The sequence below is a fragment of the Trachurus japonicus genome, chromosome 10 (assembly GCF_045865225.1).
Source record: "Trachurus japonicus isolate A0001 chromosome 10, Traja_1.0".
Taxonomy (NCBI): domain Eukaryota; kingdom Metazoa; phylum Chordata; class Actinopteri; order Carangiformes; family Carangidae; genus Trachurus; species Trachurus japonicus.
The window spans coordinates 12,494,702-12,517,934 of NC_140916.1; the positions used below are offsets into that span (position 1 = coordinate 12,494,702).

General features: G+C 39.8%; 1 protein-coding gene across 1 annotated transcript; it reads left to right on the forward strand.

Moving 5' to 3' along the window:
- The first annotated feature begins 3,257 nt into the window (after positions 1-3,257).
- On the forward strand, positions 3,258-21,101 carry clnk (cytokine-dependent hematopoietic cell linker). The gene is made up of 17 exons (XM_085789307.1): positions 3,258-3,275; positions 13,358-13,398; positions 15,320-15,473; positions 16,541-16,593; positions 17,026-17,074; positions 18,033-18,083; positions 18,166-18,200; positions 18,294-18,304; positions 18,384-18,467; positions 18,763-18,787; positions 18,910-18,934; positions 19,283-19,364; positions 19,454-19,470; positions 19,547-19,641; positions 19,745-19,822; positions 20,580-20,735; positions 20,826-21,101. The coding sequence occupies exons 2-17, from the start codon at positions 13,396-13,398 to the stop codon at positions 20,976-20,978; spliced, it is 1,071 nt and encodes a 356-aa protein (XP_085645433.1). The 5' UTR covers positions 3,258-3,275; positions 13,358-13,395; the 3' UTR covers positions 20,979-21,101.
- Positions 21,102-23,233: the final 2,132 nt, after the last annotated feature.

Genomic DNA, 23,233 nt, shown 5'->3' on the forward strand with positions numbered 1-23,233 from the left:
TAAACACATCATCTCCTCCATGAACATGTGGCACCTCCCTCACTGAACTGCTGCTGCTCACGTGTGTGAACAAAACGTTTGCATAGTTTTCAATTATAGCTATTGGAAATACAATTGGAATCGGGAGGTCAGACTTTTCAAAATATTGGTCATTCAAGAAATTTATGTTTTTTTTTCTCTTTTTCTGCTTTTCAAACCTTTAATCAATGCATCAATGTAAACAGGAAAATTGAATGTCAACTTTTCAAGTTTTCACGCTATCGAGAGATTGTCAATGCATTGATTGATGATTAAAAAAAACTCCCCCTAAAATTATAGAAATCAATGGAAAGTGAGAATGGAAAGTAAGAGAATGAAAAGATTAGTATATTATACAAATAAAGGATAATGGTAATTATGTGTGAAGTGTTATAAAATAAAAATAATCCTAGTAATTTTCTGCCAACTTCAGATGCACATTTTCTATTAATTTTTTACACTTTATATTCTCAGTATTAACATTGTATTTCCCCATGATGTTGAAATTTTAATGGGGTTTGCCTTTTTTACTCGTTAAATCACGGCATGTTGTTAAACCCTTTAATATACATTTGTAACTTTGGACCATAAAGCAAAATTGACTTCACTTGGCTTAATTCAAATTGGATGTTGTCGTTCATTTAGGGTTAATAAGTCATGTGACCTGACATCATCAAATGTAATAAACAGTATGAAAAAGCTTAAAGAAATAACCCATAGCTGTTTACAGTTTTGTCACATTTTATTCTCTCTCCATATAATCACCATCATTAATACACAAACAATTGTTACTGAAGCATCCTGAGTTTATTATTGTGCCTCCTTTGCATAGGTGACACATTTCCTGTTAGCAGCAGAGTTAATTGCAGCTGTGGACTTGACACACGAGCATCACATGATGGTTTTCACACTCTGGTCGGGATCAAATCATTACAGTGATCGCACAGCCAATTAACTTCCATTCTCTGCCCCGACGTGTCCTTTAAACCACTTGAACCTCTCCAGCAGGGCACGCCGCACCGAGATCTGCGGATTATATGAATGGAGTGGCTGTCGGACTCAGTAGCACTGTAGGCAATGAGAATGAAATACAGGCTCCTCCTGCTTGAAGTTAATGGGGATGGATTGTGTCCAGGGTGATGTAGAGCCACATTTACTGTGGGGCGAGGGCGAGGACCTGAACTGTGAACCCAGTGATCTGCAGCCGCTCAGGGAGACTGATGCCTGCCCTCCCAACAGGCCGCCACACGTGACCAGACCAGAGGTGGCCAGGGGAAAGTACGGACCAGGATTCAATGGTCCAGAGGTTGCATTAATTAGACTTGACCATGCTGCTGCTCATCCATTATTCCTGGTCCCACTGTTGCTCATTTGGAACTGCTAGAGCAGTGTGTGTGTGTGTGTGTGTGTGTGTGTATCTTCATGCATATAATATTTGAGTAGCTCTTGTTAAAAGTCAAGATAGTGGAGTTTTGGCCTTTTTTTTCTAACTAGTGTAATTTGAGCAGAGGGTGAAAGTAACATGACCGCTCCCCTCTCTGCAAAGTTTTGACTCATCTCGAATTCTACAATTTCTTCTACAGTTTCTTTATCTCCCCCCAATCACCCAGAAACTCTAAGGCTGGTATTATTAATTAATTGATTAGAGAACAGACAGAATAAAAAATTGCAACATGTCACATTTATGTTTTTGACAGCTGCTCATATACAACAGGAAATTATAATAAATAAACTGCAGTTTCAGGGAGTATTGATGGACCTTTCTCACTGTGCTTTGACATTTCTTACACTGAACAAGAAAATCGATTAATGATAGAGAAAACAATCTGCGGATTTATTGATAATGAAAACAGCTGTTGGTTGTTTGCCGTGCTGCTCTGCTCTGCTCTGTGATGGATTAATATAACCTTTCTTGTCTGACAATCAATTGACACAAAGAAAGTCAACAGTGAAACAATTTGATAAAAAACTTAACCACAAAATGGCAACTCATCCAGGCTAAAGAGGCTCAAATAATTCAAGTTTTAAAACCTATAATTTCACCTAATTGTATTGCCCTGATGTGATTTATAATTCATCCACCATTCGCACTCACATGCAGAGAGCAACAACAGGGAGGAGTGGAGGATCAAACCACCGGTGAATGATCTACTCTGCTACACAGCCACGTTATCGCCTCACTCCTTTTCATATTTTGTTATGTTGAACATCATTTAAACATCATACCTGTGGTCCCTAAACTGGAGGTGGCATCAAAGTATTTTTTCATCATGAGTTTTAAATAGGAATGAGTTTTTAAATAGGCATATTGTTGCCTCACAAGTATGCAGCTTAATTATTAACCATCAGTGGTACAGCCGAATGAATTATTTAATATGACAAACTTAACACAATTTATTAAAAGTATTTTTACTTTTATGTTCTCCACCATCCCACAGGAGATCTTTCTGAAACTTTCTCACATTCTCAATCAGTCACTTTATTGTTGCAGATTATTTATTCAGACAAATCTGCATTTTCATGCCCTATGTGTTATTGTTACATTTTTCTAAATGAAGCCTCTTAAACACTGTCAGAGACGATGCTTTGCCTTGAGGACATCAAATTTTAAATTTATAAAGAATCAGAATACTTGAATAACTCTATAAAACACTGACGATGTATTTGTTATTCAGATGCTAGACCAACACGTTCTCACTCCCAATGCGTCAACAGTCGAAAAATGACGAAAAGCGGGTGCTTAATGAGTCGGCATGTGACGCTGAGGGACCCTGACCAATAGTCAGACTGTTGACGCATTGGGAGTGAGAACGTGTTGGCTAGACTGTAACTCCAACTAGATTGCTTGTAAAATGTTGAGTTTTCAAATGTTGTTATTTAATTGTGGATAATCATTGTTCATTAGAGAGAAACAGGCAGGAAAGGCAGCTGACAACTTACCAGCACTGATCCTAGACTTTCAAAAGAAAAACAGAAGAAGCAGAATGGGAAGAAAACTGAAGAAAGCAAAGTGAGAACCAGACAAACATCTCGTTTAATGGCTCCTAAACACCACTCAGAATCGCAGAGATGCTTTATAATTTTGAAAAACACAGTGTTTACTTGTTTTAGTTTAACAGAACGTGCATGCTGATGGTATCAGTGTTTCTCACCACAGGCAGACGGAGCCCTGATGAGAAGTGTATGCGGCTGTTTGCCAGGTGCACCACATCAATAGGAAGTGAACACATGAGCTACGATTCCTGGAAAAACAGCAGGTTTCTTTCTCTTTTTTTTGGCGTTGGATTTTTTGTAGCACAGATGCATGTTTAACATTCAATGTTCAAGAGACAATATCAAGATGTTCTTTGTGAACTTGAATCTTTTTCAGATGGTAAATCTGAACAACAAAATCCCAAACTCCCTGCTGCAACAACTGCTGTTGATTCCCACACACCATGCCACCAACTACATAATATACTTCATCCTATGAGTCTATAAATTACAAGAAATGTTGAAATAATCATAAATAACAATAATAACATCTCCTGCAAAGAATCATATAATTTGGTATTAATTATACTAGGTCAAATAAAAAGTAATCAGTTATAAACTTCCAGTTATGTCTAAATACTAACCTAGTTCAACAGAGCTCCAAATGTGCTTTCAAACAAACCAGTCAATTCAGTATAAATGAAAAAGAAGGCTTTCAGTAAGAAATAAATGAGTAATAAATGTTCTTTGTGAAGCCAGGGCTTTCATTAAAATGACCAGTAGAATAAAGAGTTACCAGATAATGAAGGGATGCAATTTTGCAAGTAACTTGTATTTACGAATTGACTAGACTTCCACATCAAAAATTCTCAGTTGCATCAAAATTCCAAAAAAGAAGAAAAATAAAACATTTGATGAAATACACTTTACTTCACAGTGGAGTCCTCGAGGGTTAGTCACATTTTTCATTTTTTATGGCTGTGCGCCAGCATTTTAGAGAAACAAAGTATGTTTACATCTATGTTTGTTTGGCCAACCATAGTATGGTGTAACACTGGTGTCATGATTTCACAAAACCTGGGAGAGTTTTAACACCTGGCTGGTTGGTTTAAGTAATTGTGAGAATCAACATGTTGATGTTATCGGGTGATTTTGGCGACTTGCATCACCCCAAGGTTGATATTTGTGATTTTAGGTGAAGTGTTTTGACAGTTATTGGATATAATGTCATGAAACTCAGTACCCATCAGCCTCGGCTGTAGTTTCTTGCATATTAGCATGTTGACATTAGATGTAAATGGCAGCGATTCAATACATACTCACTACACTGCAAGTAAAACACATGTTTGCTACTTGTACCTTGAATCATCTCCAGTGTGTGAGTCCTCATCGGATGCACAGTGGGTGTTTTATATCAACATAAACAAGACAGTAAACACCTCCACATTAGCATTATGAACTTGCATTACCGCCTCGCATGGGCCTGAATGAGATGCGGGGCTGCTGATGAGCTGAATGTGCCGTCTGCGTTGGGTGAGACACGGCTCCCAGCCTGCTAACTATCAGCAGGCCAGCTCTCAGCTCATTAGCCCGAGCTCCTCTCACTCAGACTCACATCTTTCCAGAGATCCACACCACAGTGGGGGGAATGACTGGGATAAATAAGGAATAATCAAGGAATCGTTCCTGGCTGCGAGTTGACCTGAATAGAGGGCTCCTTGCCGTCATGGAGGCTCTGCCGACACACTGCTACCATTATAATGAATGGAGCAGTGTGTGGAGAGAGGGGCAGAGAGAGACCTTCACTACAATCATGCTCGGGGAGGAGAAAGACGTTCTTTTGTGGTTGGTTGGGGTTCATGCAGAGGCTTGTTTCAGTACAACTTTTGCACGCTGTGAAGCCGCCTGCCCGCGTTCTATATTTGGAACAGCATCATTTGCAAGACAAACACTGAATTTTAATTTTTTTTTACCTATTAATAACAATCAGTGAGTAGGAAGTTGTAGAACATTGCGGAGGAAGGACTTTCCAAAATAACACATCCTCCTCCAAACCTTCATTGAGCTGAGTTAGTGTCGATGCAGTGAACATGAAAGACGCCTGGTTCCGACAAGATAAACAATGACGATGTAGGTGGGGCGAGAAAAACAGACCAGCAGCACAAACACAGACAATGACAACAAATACTTAACACCTTCAAAGTAAAAAAAATATATATATAATAAATGGTTCAGTGGAATGGCAAATGAGTCATTTTGGAAATTCTTGACTATCTGAAAGTGTTCAGCTGTGGTTGAATAACAATTATATGCTAATACAACGATACATTTTCTCTTTCTTAGTTTCTACCTCTGTCTGGTCACAAACTGCTTCTCAAACTGACGTGTGGGCCACGGCTCGTCACAAAGTTCACAAAGCCGCGACACGTTGCTGCAGTATCAGATCAGGTATCTTCCTCCGTGAGGATAATATTTCATGTTCAGGACATTCGTTTTCTAGTCAACTTCAGCAGTGAGCCACCGCCGGTCTCTGTCCATCCATCATCTCCTGACCTTCAGCTCGGTGCCCTGACGGCTGCCTGGGGCACGGGGAGAGTGACTAATGTCGTCTCACACGCCACCTCCCTGCACCAAAGGCCCCTTATATCCGTCCAGTATTATCCGAGCCTGGCGTCTACAGATTCCTATCAGTGCTTCCAGCTTTAATTATTCACGCTGCTGAATCACACTCTCATTGTAGAGATAGCCAGACTGGCCAGACCACCTGCCCTCTCCCTCTCTCAGATCTTATCTCTCTGGCTGCATGACGCTATCTCATCTCTCTCTTATATGCCGGAGATGAACTACTACTGAACTACTGCATTCGCCTAAACATACAATAAGCAAAACAAGCTTTCTGTACTAACTAAATCAAGACAGGAGCGACTGGAGTTTCATCTGAAATTTGGTATCAGAAGTCGGGTTTGCTTTATGGTAAAAGAGAAAGTTGATAATATGTGGAGGCTATATTTACTCTCCTCTATTATGTTTTCTATAACAATGATGGTATAGTCTAACAAAGGAGTTTGAAAAGTTTTGTATGCTTCAACCGAAGTGCTCGTCAGATGATCTAACAGCATCTGAAACTCTCTCACATGTATTTTTACTCACGCTTGACAGATTTGTGACAAGTTTCTATCCAAGTGTCAAGTGCAATATAAGTCCAACTTGTTCTGGATGGATGGATGGTAGCTAGGTAGGTAGGTAGGTAGTTATTATAGTTATGTTTCTGTCTGTCTGTTATGTATGTATATCTGTAATATCTGGATTTTCACTTCTTATGTGATACTTATTTAAAGCCACTTGCAGTTTTGAGCATTATACTGATAATCATCTTCACAAAAAAGGAAACAAAGAAGTAGAAGAGCTTTCTGCAGCAGGGTAGTAAGAAAATTGTTGACATCAGCTTACTGACATTGAGCATGTTCATCAACTTAGTTTAGCATGGTAGCACAGTTGCTAATTAGCCCTTAATACAAGGTATGGCTGTGGTTGATGTAAATGTCATAAGATCTGCAGGTTTGGTTGTATTTGATAAATTAAAGCACTGGGCAGATATACATGTTTGGCCTGATAGCGATACTGGATGAAATAAGTGCAAGTGGAGTCAATGGGTGTATGAACAAAACGTTGTGCCAGTCCATTCGATGGTCAGTCTGGACGTAAACGATGACCTACATAAGATCATTGTGAAACTTAGGGCAGGCCTGTTTTACTGTACTGTAGCTCTGCGGTTGTTCTGTTTGCGCGGGCGCTTTTTTTTTTTCGTTTTCTTTTTTGTCACTGCCATTGCAGCTGTTCATAATCTTCTACTGGATGTGGTTTATGATGCACAGATCACATGCAACCTTCCTGCAACACCTTCTCTTAAACTTCAGTGAAATGACCACGTGTATGAAGAACTTGGGTGATCATAACCTATGAAAGTCCTGAAATTTTTTGTCACACACACTCCTACGTGCACACATCTCACCCATATTCCACCTCCATGCCCCCCGCCCCCACCCCCCCGGGCTGGGACTCTGGATCTTATTTCTTAGTGACAGGTCCAGGACACAGAAGGGGAGGATGGCTCAATTTTTTTGGCTGCGAGGAGGAAGACGGGGGGCTGGGAGGGGGGTTTGGGGGTGAGGACACAGGATGAGCTGCCAGATTGACAGGCCGATGGCGCTGTCGCTGGGGGCCAAGGTGTAGAGATGTTCGGGAGAGTTGGCGTTTGTGGCTCAAAAGATAAGCATCAGTGAGAATATGAGAGGCTAGATGGTAATCTCTCACAGGAAGTCAGGCTATACCATTGCAGAAGAAACCACAGGAGAGAGGCTGACCTTGTGGGCCTGTGCTCAGCTGCATTGCTTTTTTGGAAGAGGCCTGGCCCCCCAACCCACTGCAGACAGGAAGACACTCCGTCATAGCCGTGCTGCTCTATTTTAAAACAAAGGCAAGTCAACCCCAAGTGTTGCTGTGCCAATCACGGAGAAGTCGTCCTTCACTTTACAATGCTCATCAGTTTTGCATCACAGCGCTCTGCCAGGATAAATAACCAAAATTCAGAATCAATATGTCGTTGTGAGAAGGAACTGCTGTGCAACATTTACCTCAGACAGGATTGCAGATGATAGTTTCAGCTTCAGACACTTGAATGTCTGACTTTTGAGGTGTGTCCAAACAGAATGCAAACCAACACTTTCGCTTTGCATTTACACTGGACTGTTTGTGCTTGAGCAAGCGATCAACTATTCTACGCAACAACTGTGTGTTTACTCCCAGTTGTTCTGCCTCCTCCTCTCCTCTCTGCACATTTATAAAGCAGATTCACTCGGCCTCAGAATAACCTACTTTTACCCCCTCCCTGTGCATCCTCACAGCAGTTCATGCCACCCACAGTGAATTCACAACAACTACTGTCATTTTTACTGACTTTATATACTGTCTCTCCATGTCTACATTTATTAGTTATTCTGACCCAGAACAATATAGCCTATGCAGGAAAGCTTAAGTTTATTTTAAATATTGTTATTCTGTAGCTTTGGCCATCTGTTTATCTGTTATAGCCTACTCAGTAGTACAACGGACAATGCAAAGTGATTTTTCAGATCTTGGAAAAACACTACATCACCACATAATAATCTATGTTGAACAGGTTGAGAAACATGGGCAGTCAGCTGATAGTCAGTCCAACGTATTTGAAGAGAAGCAAATGCACACGGTGTGCTGTTTTAACATTCAGCAGAGTTTCAACCAACTTCCTGGTTCAACAGTGGCACACAGGACTGGTCGCAGTCGTGCTCACTCAAGGTTTTCCTGTGCAGTGAGGGATTATTGCAGGTGTTCGGTCCAATACAATGAAAGCTAATGGGGCTAAACTGTCCGTGTCCACTGAGATCTGAGAGGTAACGTTGCTGATTTCAGTGTCATTACTGATCAAACCGATGGCTGGAGCAACAAGACTGAAGTTTTCCTTTAACTGGATGATTTTTTGACCCAGGGGACCCCCCCAAAAAAGTTGTCCCTGTCATTCAAGGTTAAAGGAAATAACACTGAAACAGAGGTCACACTTCCTAGGAATAGGAATATCCTGGACAGGCTGCAAAGGTTTTAAATATGTAAGTGAGTAATGCCCACCTCTTCATCCCTAAACACTGTCAGTGTGCCTTCTTCCCCGACCAATAAAAACCCAGTTTCATGGCTGATTTTGCAAATATTCTGAGCATGATTCAGCAGATTGTTCAGCCTCATTTGAGCTGTTACATAACCACTAATAGACAGAGTCCATTGTCTCAATTTTAGTTTATGTGTGTCTAAGGCAGCACAGCACACAACCATTCTTCTGATATTAACAAACCATGTTGTAACTTGGAGATTTATTCACCTGAGGGCTGAAATTATAACCATAAATTTAGATTTTTTTCCCCCATTAACTTAATTGGCTGTGTGCTCTTTCAAGTGTTAATACCATAAAATAAAAATATTACACTAAAGGGAAATATTACTTTCAAAGGTTAAGCTTGGATGAAATTGTAATTTGGTTTCACTTTCTTGGTAGATATATAAAAGTTAAATCCAGATGATGATGTAATGAAAGGAGAAAATGTCAGCCTGCTTCCTTTAACACCTGACAGAGCAGATGTTGCAGATGTTGAAATACCTGTAGCATCAGTAGATTAATTTCACCCTGATTTCCTTAACAGTTATCTGAGCCTGACTTTCAGACTCTTCAGATTTTATTTTTGATTTGTACATTTTTGCACATTCGTTGCATAACACAGACACACACACACACACACACACACACACACACACACACACACACGCTACGTGACAGAAGCTAACACAGGAAACACAGAGGGTATGGCTCTTGATCACCCCCCCAAAGGGCTTTTCATATGTCAAGAGGTTGATGCTGAAATTAGCTCTACAGAAATCTTCTATAACAAGCGATTCATCAAAAAATACTTCATACGCTGCGCTGACAACGACTGAAGCAGCGGTGAAATCACAGGTGCAGAAGAGGAAGCCCTCCACAAGCAAACAAATATACAAACAAACCTGTTTCTGTTTGTGTCTGAAGACCTCAGGTTATAGGCCAGTTATTCACCACACAGGAAGTCATTTCAGGTTACTGCAGTGGGCTGCTTAACTCCACCAGCAGTCAGAGTTAAAATAAGACCACGCAATCTTGTATGTGAATGGGAGACAAAGAAAAACTAAAGTCTCTAAAACTTAAGTTTCTGGACAGCCACTGACGCAGACGTGCTGACTGTACAAGTCTTCTGAAAAGGTAGGTAACTTTTAACTGCTGTATTTGTGACTGAAAGCAAAGACGGAGGCGCAGAAGCAGGTCTGGTTACAGAGAATAGATGAAAATGTATTAAAAAAAATCTTGGGAATATAAAAAAGAGACGGCCTTGAAGCACAGGATTATCTGATAGAGATGAGAATCAAGCATTTATTAAAATTTAAGAACAAGCCTCTGGTTGTTTTTCAACTAGACTTAATGTGATATATATATGAGATGCAATGTCGAGTCATCTCATCATGTGTGTGAATTATTGAGGGTGTACCTTTAGTCAAAATATGCTATAAATCAGTCAAAGGTTAGTTTTCCTTACAAAAACTTTATCCAGTGAAGATGAAATACCGCATACTGCATAACAACAATGACAAGCACTTATTGTAGATCCATGTTTCACACAATGCGCCGCAGATATTAGAAGTGAAAAAGAGAGCAGAGCACATTAATAAAAGATCTGATGCTGGATTTAAAAAGAAGCATAAATGCATGTTTGCTGCCACAGAACAAACTGGCAAAGGATTTTTGAATTTGATACATAAATATCTACTTAAACGGCAAACAACAACATTGTCGACAATAATAAATTACGTTTTATGAAAGACAATCCTAATATCGACCACGGCTCTTCCTAATTTGAGCACTGTTGATATAATTTCTCTCCTCAGCCTCAGCTCGCTCTCACTCTGCACTTGATACTTTTCTTGATACCCGTAGCAAAGTCAGGTCACAAATCCTTAAGCAGTCTAGTGGTTTGAGTTGCCACAAATCCTCTGCACCCAATTTCCATGGGGCAGAAGTTTATTTTCCAGACTAACTGCTCAACCTCAGACGTGTGCTCCATGTATCTAATCTCTTTCCTCTTTATACATCTCATCCAACACCACTTCCCATGGCCCAGTAAGCTCTGTAAAGTAGACAGACAGCTCCGCTGAGTGTCGGACCACGGTGCCAAATCCAATACTGAGTTTGAGTCTCCATTTTGGGACCGTCAGTTGGTAGCCTGTAATGTCTGCTGGCATTTCCACAATCACTAGGCCTCTCTAAAATGTCCTTACTTCTATTTCGGGAAGATTTCCTTCCTGCTTCCTGCTTCCTGTATTGTTTTTCTTCACAGCCAAAAAGGATTTAAAGATGAAAACCTGTCAATCCAAGAGTGACTGATTGACACTGTTGCTGTGTTTCTCTTTCTTTTCGAGCCTCCTTCTCTGAAAACATTATTTTCTAACTTGATACCAAAGTGTGTGTTGCAGAAACGTTGACATAAATCTATAACAATCATCTTTGATCCTTTATTTGTTTTAGATTGTTCTTTTTTTATCTGGAGCATTTACAAAGCATCAGTTAAACAATGTTAAAGTTGTTACTCCCAATATTTTCTAAGTCAGAAATTAATTCAATATTCCCATGCCCCTTGAAATAATTTGGATCTGCATTTGATTAATGAAAGTTTTGCAAAAATGTGTTGATTTCATTTTCTTGCAAGATGTCACTGACTACTTGTAATTGGTAACTGGTGGGTTTACGTATTAATATTATAACGAGAAACTGGTCATTTCTAGTCACACACAGTGGTTATGGGGTTAATTGGGATGTTTAAAATGAGTACCATGTGTCATATTCTTTGGTTGACTCCTGTTTATGTCTGATGTAAAACTCTTTCACTATATGAAATTAATTTGCAATTGTGTCGTACTACTTAAGTGCTTTTCAATTATGTTGCTGACAAAGACTCACCAAGAAGTGTGTGGAGTGACAGCAGGTGAACAAAGCACACAGCTGCCACATCAGAGACCAGGCTTTTAATCTGGATTCCCACTATTCCCACCTATTGTTATGTTTAGGCAACAAAAGTGAAAGGGGAAAATCTAAGTATTTGTGTCTTGTCCAGCATTTTCTTCATTAAACCAGACCACAATCTTTTCTTGACCTCAACCAAGTGCTGTGAACACCTAAATATAACATTAAGAGTGGGGCGGTGCGTGGCGCAGTGGTTAAAGCGGCCGCAGCGCAGGCGTCCCCGGTTCGAGTCCCGCGTCGGGCAGACCTTTCCTGCATGTCGTTCCCCCTCTCTCTGCCTCCCCCTTCCCTGTCTATATCACTATGTACTATCAAATAAAGGCAAAAAAAGCCCAAAAATATACTTTAAAAAAACAATAAGAGAGCTAAGATCTGTCAAGTTGCAACATATTTCAGACTGGAGTGCAATATGTAAATCATTAACATCCTCAGTATGTTAACAGAACACTTAACCCCATCGCAGTTATATTTCCTTCAAAATGTATTCGCTCTTTCAAATTTGTTGTATAGAACTTTTACTAAAACACGTATCACATTTGTTAGGTCAGCATCTTTGTTGCGACATTATGCTGATGACACCAAGCTTTACATCTCAGCAGGACAAAACACATACAGCTGTTATTATTATGTATTTGTCATGAATAATATTCAGTGGGGGGCCTCAATGGCTCACCACATACCACTTAACCAGGTTCGATATTGCCACAATGACCTGAGTTTGATTCCGACTTAGGTCATTCGCTGCATGTCATCCCCACCATTGTCTCTGCTATAATAAAACTGAAAATGTACAAATGTATAAATCCTCCTCTGCAGCAGCCACTGTGATGGAATGTGCTAATAATGGGACAGTGGTAGATGTTAAACGGAGTCAGCAAAAGAGTCATTAAGTTGGTGAACTGACTTGTTTATGTCGTTATACTATAATATCTCTATCGGGTAATGTTAACGATAACGTTTGCACCATAAAGTTGATCATTCTAGACCGAGAAAGTTTGTCAATGTAAAATCCTGCTTTATGTACTGACTTAAACAATTAACTTTTTAAAAAATCTTAATGGGTCTGTAAGTTAGGAAGGGATCAGTTGATACATTTTCAGTTATTCAAATGCAATGATAACACCATAAGCAAATTATTTCATCATCATAATGAATTCAATAATTAACTAATGTACCAATATTTCCTGTTTCCAGGAAACCTTTGAGATATGATAAGAAAATAGTCGCCTAGTTGTAATAGAAAACACTTCATACGCAGTTAAAGTAGTATAAGGCAATAGTGTTGAACTAAATCCTGGTTTTACTGAGAATTAATGTTTAATATAAATACATGACAGACTAATCCCGGAGGCTCAGAGGGGCGTCGTAGATTAAGCAAAGATTGACCAAATATTTGAGAGTTTATGTTTAAGATGTTAAAGCAACATCTGTTACTCTGTCTGACGCAGCTGGATCTTACCACCGAGGTGCTTGTGTCACGTAGAATATACCAAATAGGTCGCTATTTCAAAAGAATAGTTTCACAGTAAATTCATTGTACAGATATTCTTAATTTCACTGAATGTTCGAAATGTAAAACACACAGCTGTGCTCCATGTGGTTGTATATAGGCTACAGATTCACCTCGTATGCTTGTGTACTGTAGCTGTTCAAGGACAAACTGTGTTGAAAGGCCGCAGTCTTTAACGTAACACCCAACTAATGATGTTTTTCATTTTTGTTTCACCCCCTCGTTAGCTGCAGGGAGAGGGACCAGCCATGAGTCTGCTGTGATAATGGTGAGTTATGGCGGCCGTATCCACAGCGTTTCCCTGCTGGTTCCACATGAACGTTCCCAGGGGAAACTTAGGGAGTTTTGCAGCCCACTGATAATTACTTTTTGCACAGAAATAAGTAAGGAGTGAGTTTCTGCTCTGTCATTGTTAGTGTTCGACGCAGCACAGACCAAGATACAAATGCGGTTTTTGCTTGCATTAATATTCCTTTTAAAGTTTAACTATCAAATTATAATTATGTGCTTTGTTCTATCGATACTGTTCTTATAAATGTATACAACACACACCGTAAAGAATAATATTTTACTCCATGTCACTGTCACAGACCTGACAGATACTAGTTCTTTTTATTTTTATGAGCTGTGCTACATCTGTCGAAGGTGAAACTGCACAAAAATGTCTCATTGTGGTTGTGAATACCATGTGCATATAGTTCACTGCTAAGCACTATTGGCTCTGATGATGAAATATTTGACCATAACAAAGCATAACCTGCACAGACACTGTTAACTGTCTTTTTGACATAAATCTTTGAAAATATGAAGACCTTTTCATAAATGCAGTAATGACACTAGGTGGAGTGTTTTCTCTGATCATGCAATAAACATTTAAAATGCAGTGTGTTGGCGTCCATACCAATGTTGTGAACTATATCTGCATGTTGAATACCGATGAAAACCTTCCTTTCCAATTGATGGACTGCATCTGAAGAGAGAGGATATGAGCGCTTCGTCTGCAGTCTCTAAATTTAGATATGACACATGTATTTATAAGCGCTTACAAGAATTTGATCCGGTGTGGGGATAAGGCCAAGCAATGTTGTTAATTGCGTTGCTAATTGATACTAACGTGTCTTGATACACTGAAATTATGGCACTTGCTGACGAGTTGTGAGAGCCTGCTGATGAAATTAAAGAGGAAAAGAAATTAACTCAAATCAAAGCCTATTGAAGAGCTCTAGTACATGGTGAGACATTTTACAGATATTCAGTTCTATATCATAAAAAAGACAAAGATTATGTAACTGAAAAACTGAATGTTAAACATTTCTCTCAATCAGTCAATTAGAAATGATTGAAACAGATATTGCATCATCAAGTCATCAAGTCAGACTGCCACTGTGATCCAACCATTTTTCTCCACATTTCTCTCTGAGCAGTTTAAGCTTTTTATTGTAAGAGTTCTGGTCTCTTACATTAAAGTCTTATGGGTGCATCATTACATGTGGGCAACATTCAAGCTGGGAATCCAAAAAGGAACATTTCCTACTAGTGGTGAAACGTTGTCACCATGAGGCACGAATGGTTGTTGCATACATGCACCTGTCAGACAAAATCCTTCATTATCACCTTGGTTTAAATTAAATGAGGTTGTGACTGATGCATCCCACTGTTAGCGTTGTCATCCTAATCTCACTTTTGTTTTGATTTTAGCCTCACCACAGGTGGCCAGAAACACCAAACCACGGTCACACTGATTTGCAGAAATAGAGAAAGATTGCCATATAAAACGTCAACGCAGTGTCACAGACTATCACTTTTTTCTATAGCTGACTGTAAATGTGTTGTTGTGACTGTGAAGAGTGAAGCTTTAAAAAGGAAATGCCTATTGAGACAAGCAGGGGGTTATGTTGCAACACCTCCTTGTAGCTTCCTGTGCTTATCGGAGTTATAAGATGATTTAGTATAAGATATAGAGGATCTAACACAGTCTATAAATGTATATAAGGTGATGTAAAGAGCAGGACTTAAAAGTTATTGGAGGTTTATTTGCTGATTTCCTTGTTTAAGGCAGATAAGTACAATGTATCCAATAAGTGAAAGACTATGTGGGTATGAGGCTCCAAGCACTAATGTGCAGTTTTGAAGGTCGTCCATTGTGCGCTTTGTATTTCCAGTCTGAAGAAGCTGTTGTCTTTCAACAGGATCGCACCAGAATAGACAGAAGCAGGAATCAAAGATGTGGTAACTACAACAACGCCGAGGAGCCTGAGTACGATGTGGTGGATGACCAAGAGGAAGTGCTGAATGTGCGCATACTTCCTGCGAGGCCCATAAATGAAGAAAGAGAATATGCAGGTAGAGAAGGAAACACCTACGCCTGATGTTTTTCATGAGCTCATCTAGACTCTTGTCCTTTAATGTGATAAGTTTCATTTTAGCCTTATTTAAGTTTAGTTTTACTTTTGTTTTTCTATCTTTAATATGAATTTACATTGACTTTGAAAAGGAGAATTTAAAAAAGACATGAGTTTATGTATTATTATCTATGTGCCTTGCATAAGTCCGTTAAGATCAGTTATACAGACCTGAGCAGTGTCTTAATCAGTGCTTGACTGATCCTCTCAGTTTGCAGGAGAGATTCTGACCTTTGATGTGTGACACTTCCCCGGCTGAACCCTCATCACTTCCTCTCAACTTCAACGTGTAATAATTGACACATGAAACTCAAAAATAGTTCACGAGGAGACTATAATAACCTATAAGAATTAAATGTGCCACAAACTTGTCTAAACTTGGAGTTAAAAAAGTGTTTACACTCCAGTTGACACAATGAGGGTGAGTGTGTTTCACGTCTCTACTCAGAAAAGCTCTGGAGAGCATAATTAAAATGAGGCTGAATGAAGTGCAGGAGAAAGAAAAAAAACAAAACAACAGAGCTCCACTGCAGACTGATGAGAAAGAAAGCGGGGTGGATCTGAGAGAGAGTGCTCGTGCTGAGTGAGCATGATCTGCCAGTGGGTCTCTAGAGCCATCTGTTGGCTGAGTCAGACTGCGGGAGATCACAATTATCCAGGAGCCAGAGGGGAAGAAAGAGGGAAGCATGGAGTGAGAATAGACTCCCTTTACTCCCCCTGCATGGATGTGGCCCACAGCCAGGAGCCTCACAGCTGCACGTCTACAACTTTACACTGAATGTGGCTTTTAAACGTGTTCACACTTGGAGTGCTCTCCCTCTGTAATCAATACAGTCTGCTGCTGCTGCTGCTGCTGCAGTAGTGTGCTGCTGCTGGGACCAGCAACGACCGACTTACAAGAAAGATACAAACACTGAAGTTGTGTTAAGCTGTTGACTGACACTGAGGCTACTATCATGACTGCCTCTAATGACTGCGTGCTGATCACAGTTTCTTTTCCCTCTCAAGACAGGAATCTTCCGCGGTCGTTATCAGCTCAGAGCCTTTCCCCACTCGCCACTGTAAGATTACTTTTCTCTTCTTAAAATGAATGCACAAATGTTTCCCTGCCTTTGCCACCACCCTAATGCCCCAAGAAAAATAGGATTTAAAAAGTTCTAATTTGAGTTATCTCCCTAATACACTGTATGTGCACCCCCTTTATTGCAGCTCAGTAGGAGAGTTTTAACTGTGTTTTGCTATGACGGTGGTGGCTCTCTTAGCCCTTTGCTACACATGAAGAGAGAAGCAGGCCCACCTTAAATCACATTTTACCCAAGCACCTATCATGAAAAAGTTTAAAAAAGCAACAACAACAAAAAAATCTTAAGTCTTTTTCAACTCTTTGAATATTTTTTATAATTATCTATTTTGAGTGTGTATGCACATTTTAATCTCTGGTTTTGTTATGTGATATATGACTTAACTTTGTTATTTGTTATCTTTTTTATCAGGGGAACATGTTACCTAGATGTCCACCCAGAGAAATCCCACATATACTCGGTAAAGTGGCAAAACCTTTTTTTCCTGTTGTTTTTGCGGTATAGAAAGAATTGAGAAAGAAGTGCTCATAACCATGCTTGGTAATTTGAAGAGTTAAATATGTAAACAACACAACACACAGCGGTTGATATTAGTTAAGCAAACCTTAAAAAGACACATATTAGACTTTTCTCCAATCGGCCACAGGCTGCTGCTCAACAAAAGTTACCTTTAAAACTGCGCTATTCAAGGTTTAACTCTGTAGAATGGAGAGTAATTATATACGTCTGCAGAGCTTTTTAACATCCTTTGGCTCATTGTGTTGGATTAACAGCACATTTACTGCATGGTTCAGTCTATTCAACCTTGGTAGTTGAAGGTTGAACAGAGCATTAAGTTAGCAACGAGTTAATGAACACTGTCAAGTCTCGCTCAGCATCAACCTAACACTGAGACACTTGTCTCACTTGTTCCTGAAGGGGGGGAAACTACAGCTTTTACAGTGAGTCTGTTTGATGTGAAAGCAGCCAGCTGTTTGCCAACAGATTAGCCAAAACTATTTGTAAGCACCGATATGGTGGGTTTGTATGTACTTTGATAGTGTCCAAAACTTGATTAATGCCGTTATAAGAAGAAGTAATACCACAATGAAGCAAGTGAACCGTACAATAGGTTTAGACTATGAATATGAATCAGAGTCTGTAATGAAAATCACCTAAATGGAAAATCAAAGTTTTTTCTTTTACCAACAGTGATGCAGCATCTGACCTTGGTAGAGTTAGAGCAGCACATAAAACTTCAACAAGTCAGTTTTAAGAATCTCTAATGTCTGAAATGTGTCCATGAATGCAAGCAAATAATAGAAATGTATACCAATTTCCCTCTGAGGGTGAGTACTAGATCCTTCAAATTTAATATCACACTTCAGTAAATGTTATTTTAGATATTTACTTGTCTGCACTCTGCTTTTAAATCACAGGACCTGTTGTGAATAGAGATCTGAAGCCTGGCAGGAGAAGGACCAGATTCGGTAAACAAAAATGACTGAAAGATGACTAAAAGTAGTGTACCTCTTGTGTAGCATCCAGTATATTAATATGTAACTTTTACAGATCAGAGGCCAACGCCTGTGCATCCAGGAGACCAGGTAATCGACTGTTTTGACTGTTTTTAACCTGTATAAACTGTGTTGAATTGCAGCTCATTACAAAGCCGATCGCTTCTCTCTCTTCCCCTCCAGCGCTTACGCAGGTAACTCATCCAGCTGCTATTCACATTATTCACTGGAGGCTTGTGAGTGGACTTACAGCTGGAGTCTGTGTTCTTCCAGACGCACTCCATCTCCTCCGCCTCCTCCCCTGGAGCTGGTGAATCATTTGCCCAGATTGAGTCTGGACAGGCCCTGCAGGAGAGAGTGAGAGCTGCTTTATTTTTCCCATTCAGGCTCATTTATAGAAAAGTATCCAGACTATGACTTATACCAATGAGCACCTACACTGTGGGTGTTTTAGTTTTATGTAGTCGTATGTGGCCATTTCCTCAGTGTGAATGACAGTCAGGCAGTGAAGGCCCTAAATATACATTTTACACACTGTACAGTCAGTGTAGCTTTACTGCCATCTAGTGGTTATAAAAGTCATCACAGAGACTGGAGGCACATGCTCCTCTTATTTTGACAAAACATGTTGTGATTTTCTTTTTCATTTCAGTGGACTACAGAAAGGAACCAAAAAAGTAAGTTTGACATTTATCCATGTCCTAATTGTTGTTGTTTTTTGTAGCCTATATTGTGTGAAATGGTGTAGTCACTCCATATTATCATTTTACTCAACAACTAATCCTGATACTTTCATCAGGCAGAATTCAGGTCACATGCCACAGGTAAGAGAACTACATTAATTGTTAAAGGGACAGTTCAACATTTTGACAAATTGTCCCATTACCATAATCCCTATAGTTTTAGGAGTAGGTTCATTAGTTCATTAGAGTTTGATGAAGGAAACCAAGAAATCCCATTAGCCTCCGTAGCGTAGCTCTGAGCAGCTCATGGCTCAGCTCTGCCGTTCTAAAAATAGCTTGCACCGACAATTAAAGGTAACGAACCTACTGCTATGACTGTAGGGATTATGGGAATGGGCCAATTTGCCAAAAATGTTGAACTATCCCTTTAATATAACATTTGGTTGAAAATTATCTTCACATCTGTAACAAGGCAGATGTTGATTTCAGGTCTCCAGAGGGCTGAGAGTGTTTCAGTTCCCAACACCACCCAGAGACGTTCTTTAGATCTGGAAACTCAAATGGAAATCAGGTGAGACTTTTATTTCTCAGGCTTCTCAGGACAGGTATGTCATGCTAGGCTGTGTTTGATTCGCATGTGCTCTTCTGTTGTTTATGTAGGTCACAGAAAAATCTAGGTAAGTAATGTTACAGCCCATCAGCATCATTACACAGCCACTGATTTAACAAGTCAACATTGACTTCTGCTTAAAGAAAGGGTGCCATCAAAACGTCATCACCATGAGTGGCCTCAAACCAAAGAAGACATTGACCAAAACGACTTTGTTCCAAAGGAAAAGCCTCAACAGGTAAACGTCCTGTCACTTGATGAAAAATATTCTGTCAAATAGAGAACAAGGCTTTGAGTTTAGTGGAAAAATCATTGATCTCTGAACTATTGATTTCTGACAGACCTACTGTGAAGAAGACTGGTATGTTGGGGCATGTACTCGAGCTGATGCTGAACACGCCCTACACCTAGTGAACAAGGTATCTCCATATGAAATTAATTATAAATGAACCCAAATATGTGTCAACTTTAAAACTATGGTGGAGCTCAAAACACTGCTACTTAAAGCAGAAGTAAGCAATATTTTTGTGTTAATATAAGCCTTAAATAGTTATATCTTCCGAGAGCAATCACTTACATGGAGTGTTTGGACCGAAACACGGGTCTGTCAGTCACTCTGCTCTGCTCTGAGCCGAGGAGAAAACTTTTCTTGTATCCTACAATTTTTATCCAATGAGGAGAGAGAACGGCATGAAGGGCTGTGTGTGAGCAGCCAAGGGATGTGCCTGAATGTGGTGACGTAGGGACGAGGACCAATAGATCCATGACGAGGGCAGGGGCTGCTAACTCCATCGGCTGACAAGAAGTTATGGTGCATTCAAGGCAACCCGTAACTCGTGTTTTTCCGACCTGTGAAGTCCTACCAGTTCGATCTGGTACGAGTTCACGGGTCGGAAGTTACGAGTGGCCGTTATAGTGACTTTCACAGGCAACAGGTTGGAGAAACGCGAGATGCGGGTTGCCTGGAACGCTACAAAGTCGTAAGTCGTGACTTGAAGCTGTAACTTACGGTTTCAAAAGCCTGCCTGGAACGCAGCATTAGCCAAAACGACCGGATCACTTACTTCTGCTTTAAGAAAACACGTGCAAAGACACAAACAACCTGTGGAAACTCACAAAAAAACTAACAAGTGTCAAACAAACCATTAAACCTAGTCCTCTAATTCCTAATATTAGGATGGAGCATTTTTGGTACGTGACTGCTCCAACACCACGAACAGCGAGCCCTTGGTATTGGCTGTTTATCACGAGAAGAAGGTTTACAATGTCAAAATTCGGTTCATGGAGAGCACCAGCAAGTACGCCCTGGGAACTGGACAACGATCGAAGGATGTGAGCGGACACCATCATGACGCTAAATACAACATACTTAATTGTCTAATTCACTTTGATTACTATCACTAACATCTCATTTCTCCTCAGATGTTTGACACTGTGGGAGACATCATCAAGTTTCACACCATATTCCCAATAACACTCGTCAGTGGCAGAAATATACCAGGAAGTAAATACCCAGAAAACTGTGTACTGACATGCCCAGTGACAAGGAGTGACGTTGACCTGCTCCTACAATAACACAGGCACTATTGATAAAAGATCATCAAGTCAAGTCATGAATGTGTGTTAGAGGAAAACTGTCCGTGGAGGCAAGGTGTGAAAGTGTTTGCTTGTTTCAATAAAAATACATCTCATGTTCAAGTAATGTTTTCTTTTCTTTTTTCTTGTCATGCATAGTTGGTGTTAGACCCAAGTAAAACCAAGTGTAGACAACAGTGGTGCCAGGTCAGAGAAACACCCAATGGGCTTCATGTAGCATATTCCTACGCACAAGCTGCACCTGTACAACATATTGGTATTTTAAACTGGAAACTTGCTCACAATGGACTCTGGGGTGGTTTCCCTGGAGACGATATGTGGCTTCATCAGTTATCTCAGATTTCTCAGTGGGCAGGTAGCGGCAGATTGTATTGTATGCCTCTGGCTCTTGTAGGTTAATGCAAAACAAAGCACTAATTACATTATTTAACATTTGTTAGATCATTTTAGAGCAGGAGTGTGGCTGTGGTTAGAGCTGAGCTGCCCTTCACTGTGGTAAACGAGTATTTAATTCTTTCCCTCCTGCACATTGAATTTCGGAGGACTCTCAGCTGCTTGCTGGTGTGAAAACATAAAATACCACTAGGGCTGGACACTCCCACATCTTTGTTTACTCTAATATAAGAGACAGGAGTATTCTCATTTCAGAGCTGTCCATCAGGGCCTCTGACAGGTGTGAGTTTTTATCTTTTCTGTTTCTTTCTTTCTTTCTTTTTTGTTTCAACAACAGTGAGCTCCTCAGGTCCCTGTAGCTGACATGCAGATATAACAGATAAAACAGATATAAGCTCTTCTCTTCCATAGGGAAACTAAGTCATGCTCTCAATTATAAATCTGATACATCCTAAATCTTGTGTTGTTTTTAAATAGTTTGTTTTCCCACCTTTTTTGTTTTGATATAATGCAGTGATTTTTTTTTTTGGTTATGCATGGGATGTTATTTTAGGCTACCGTAAACACATAAACCAGACTGAGCTTCTGGCCTCTGTGTTTGTCTTTATATTCCGTTTCTCTCATATCCAATAATTTGTCCAAAAATAAGAGTGTAAACTTTCCTTGATGCAAACCTTGACCAGCTGGGGGTTTCCTTTAGTTTTAACTGTCTCACTGTGTGATCTAAAAATTAATCTAAAAGTCAGTTTTGATATATAGCTAGACCAATGTTCTAGTAAATTTGGCACACTCATACTCTTGGCATACACCCATCCACCGTACCTGGTACTACTGCACCAGTACTTTTTCAACAACACGGTGTAAACTCATAAATCACCATGAAAACAAACCATTTCTGTTGTCTATATTGATTGCTAACTGATATAGTTGGAGCAGTGTGTTGCGTTTTGTATTTTTCGAAATTTGAACAACAACGTGCAACAATATACTTCCTTGTCAGTGTTGAAATTTGTAACTTAAAGAGGAGCCGAGGGGGTGGTGGGGCGAGGGTGGGGACATTCATGTTTGTGTGAACCAGGGAGTCCTGGGTTCAACCTTAGTGATAATCACACTCCTTTTGTTTTTACTTTTACCATTTGAGTCAAAGACCAAAGTCTTGTAGTTACAGAATTGAGATTTTGGTTCTTCTCTCCAATTTTCCAAAGGCAACCCTGCCTTTTGTCCATTTAGCTGATCCTCTGCAGCTGATGGTTTAGCCTATGATCTGATTTGATGTGCTAAAAACAGGTCTGTTTGTGAAAGGAGGAATATTTGTCTCTGTTTCTCTATCAATTTGATTGTTTGATGGTGGAAAGAGTGAGATAGGATGTAACAATTTCAGGTCAATACCTGAGCATGTCCTCACTGTGAACTACTTTGATGGCTTATGCCTGCTGCCAGGACATGGATGTCCACTAAAGAACCTAGAAAGTGTAGTACTCGTGCAACAGTAGTGTACTAATTTTAGTTTTATAACTAATACTCAAACTGACTGAAACGTTGTACTCTTATTAAATACCATGCAAGTTAAGACAGTGTGCGGGAGTTTTCCTCTGTTGCAGTTTAATAATCCCATTCATACATTTTCTGTACTTTAGTTATACTTTTTTTTTACTCCATTACATGTATGATAACTTTGGTTACTGGATATTACGGAGATTCAGATTATTAATCCAAAATATTATGACGATTATTATTAGGTAAATGATTAATGATTAAGATACCTATCAGGAGATAATGAAATATAGCCTCACCCTTACCTGCTGCAATGTTTATGTAATGCTATGCAACAATCAATAACT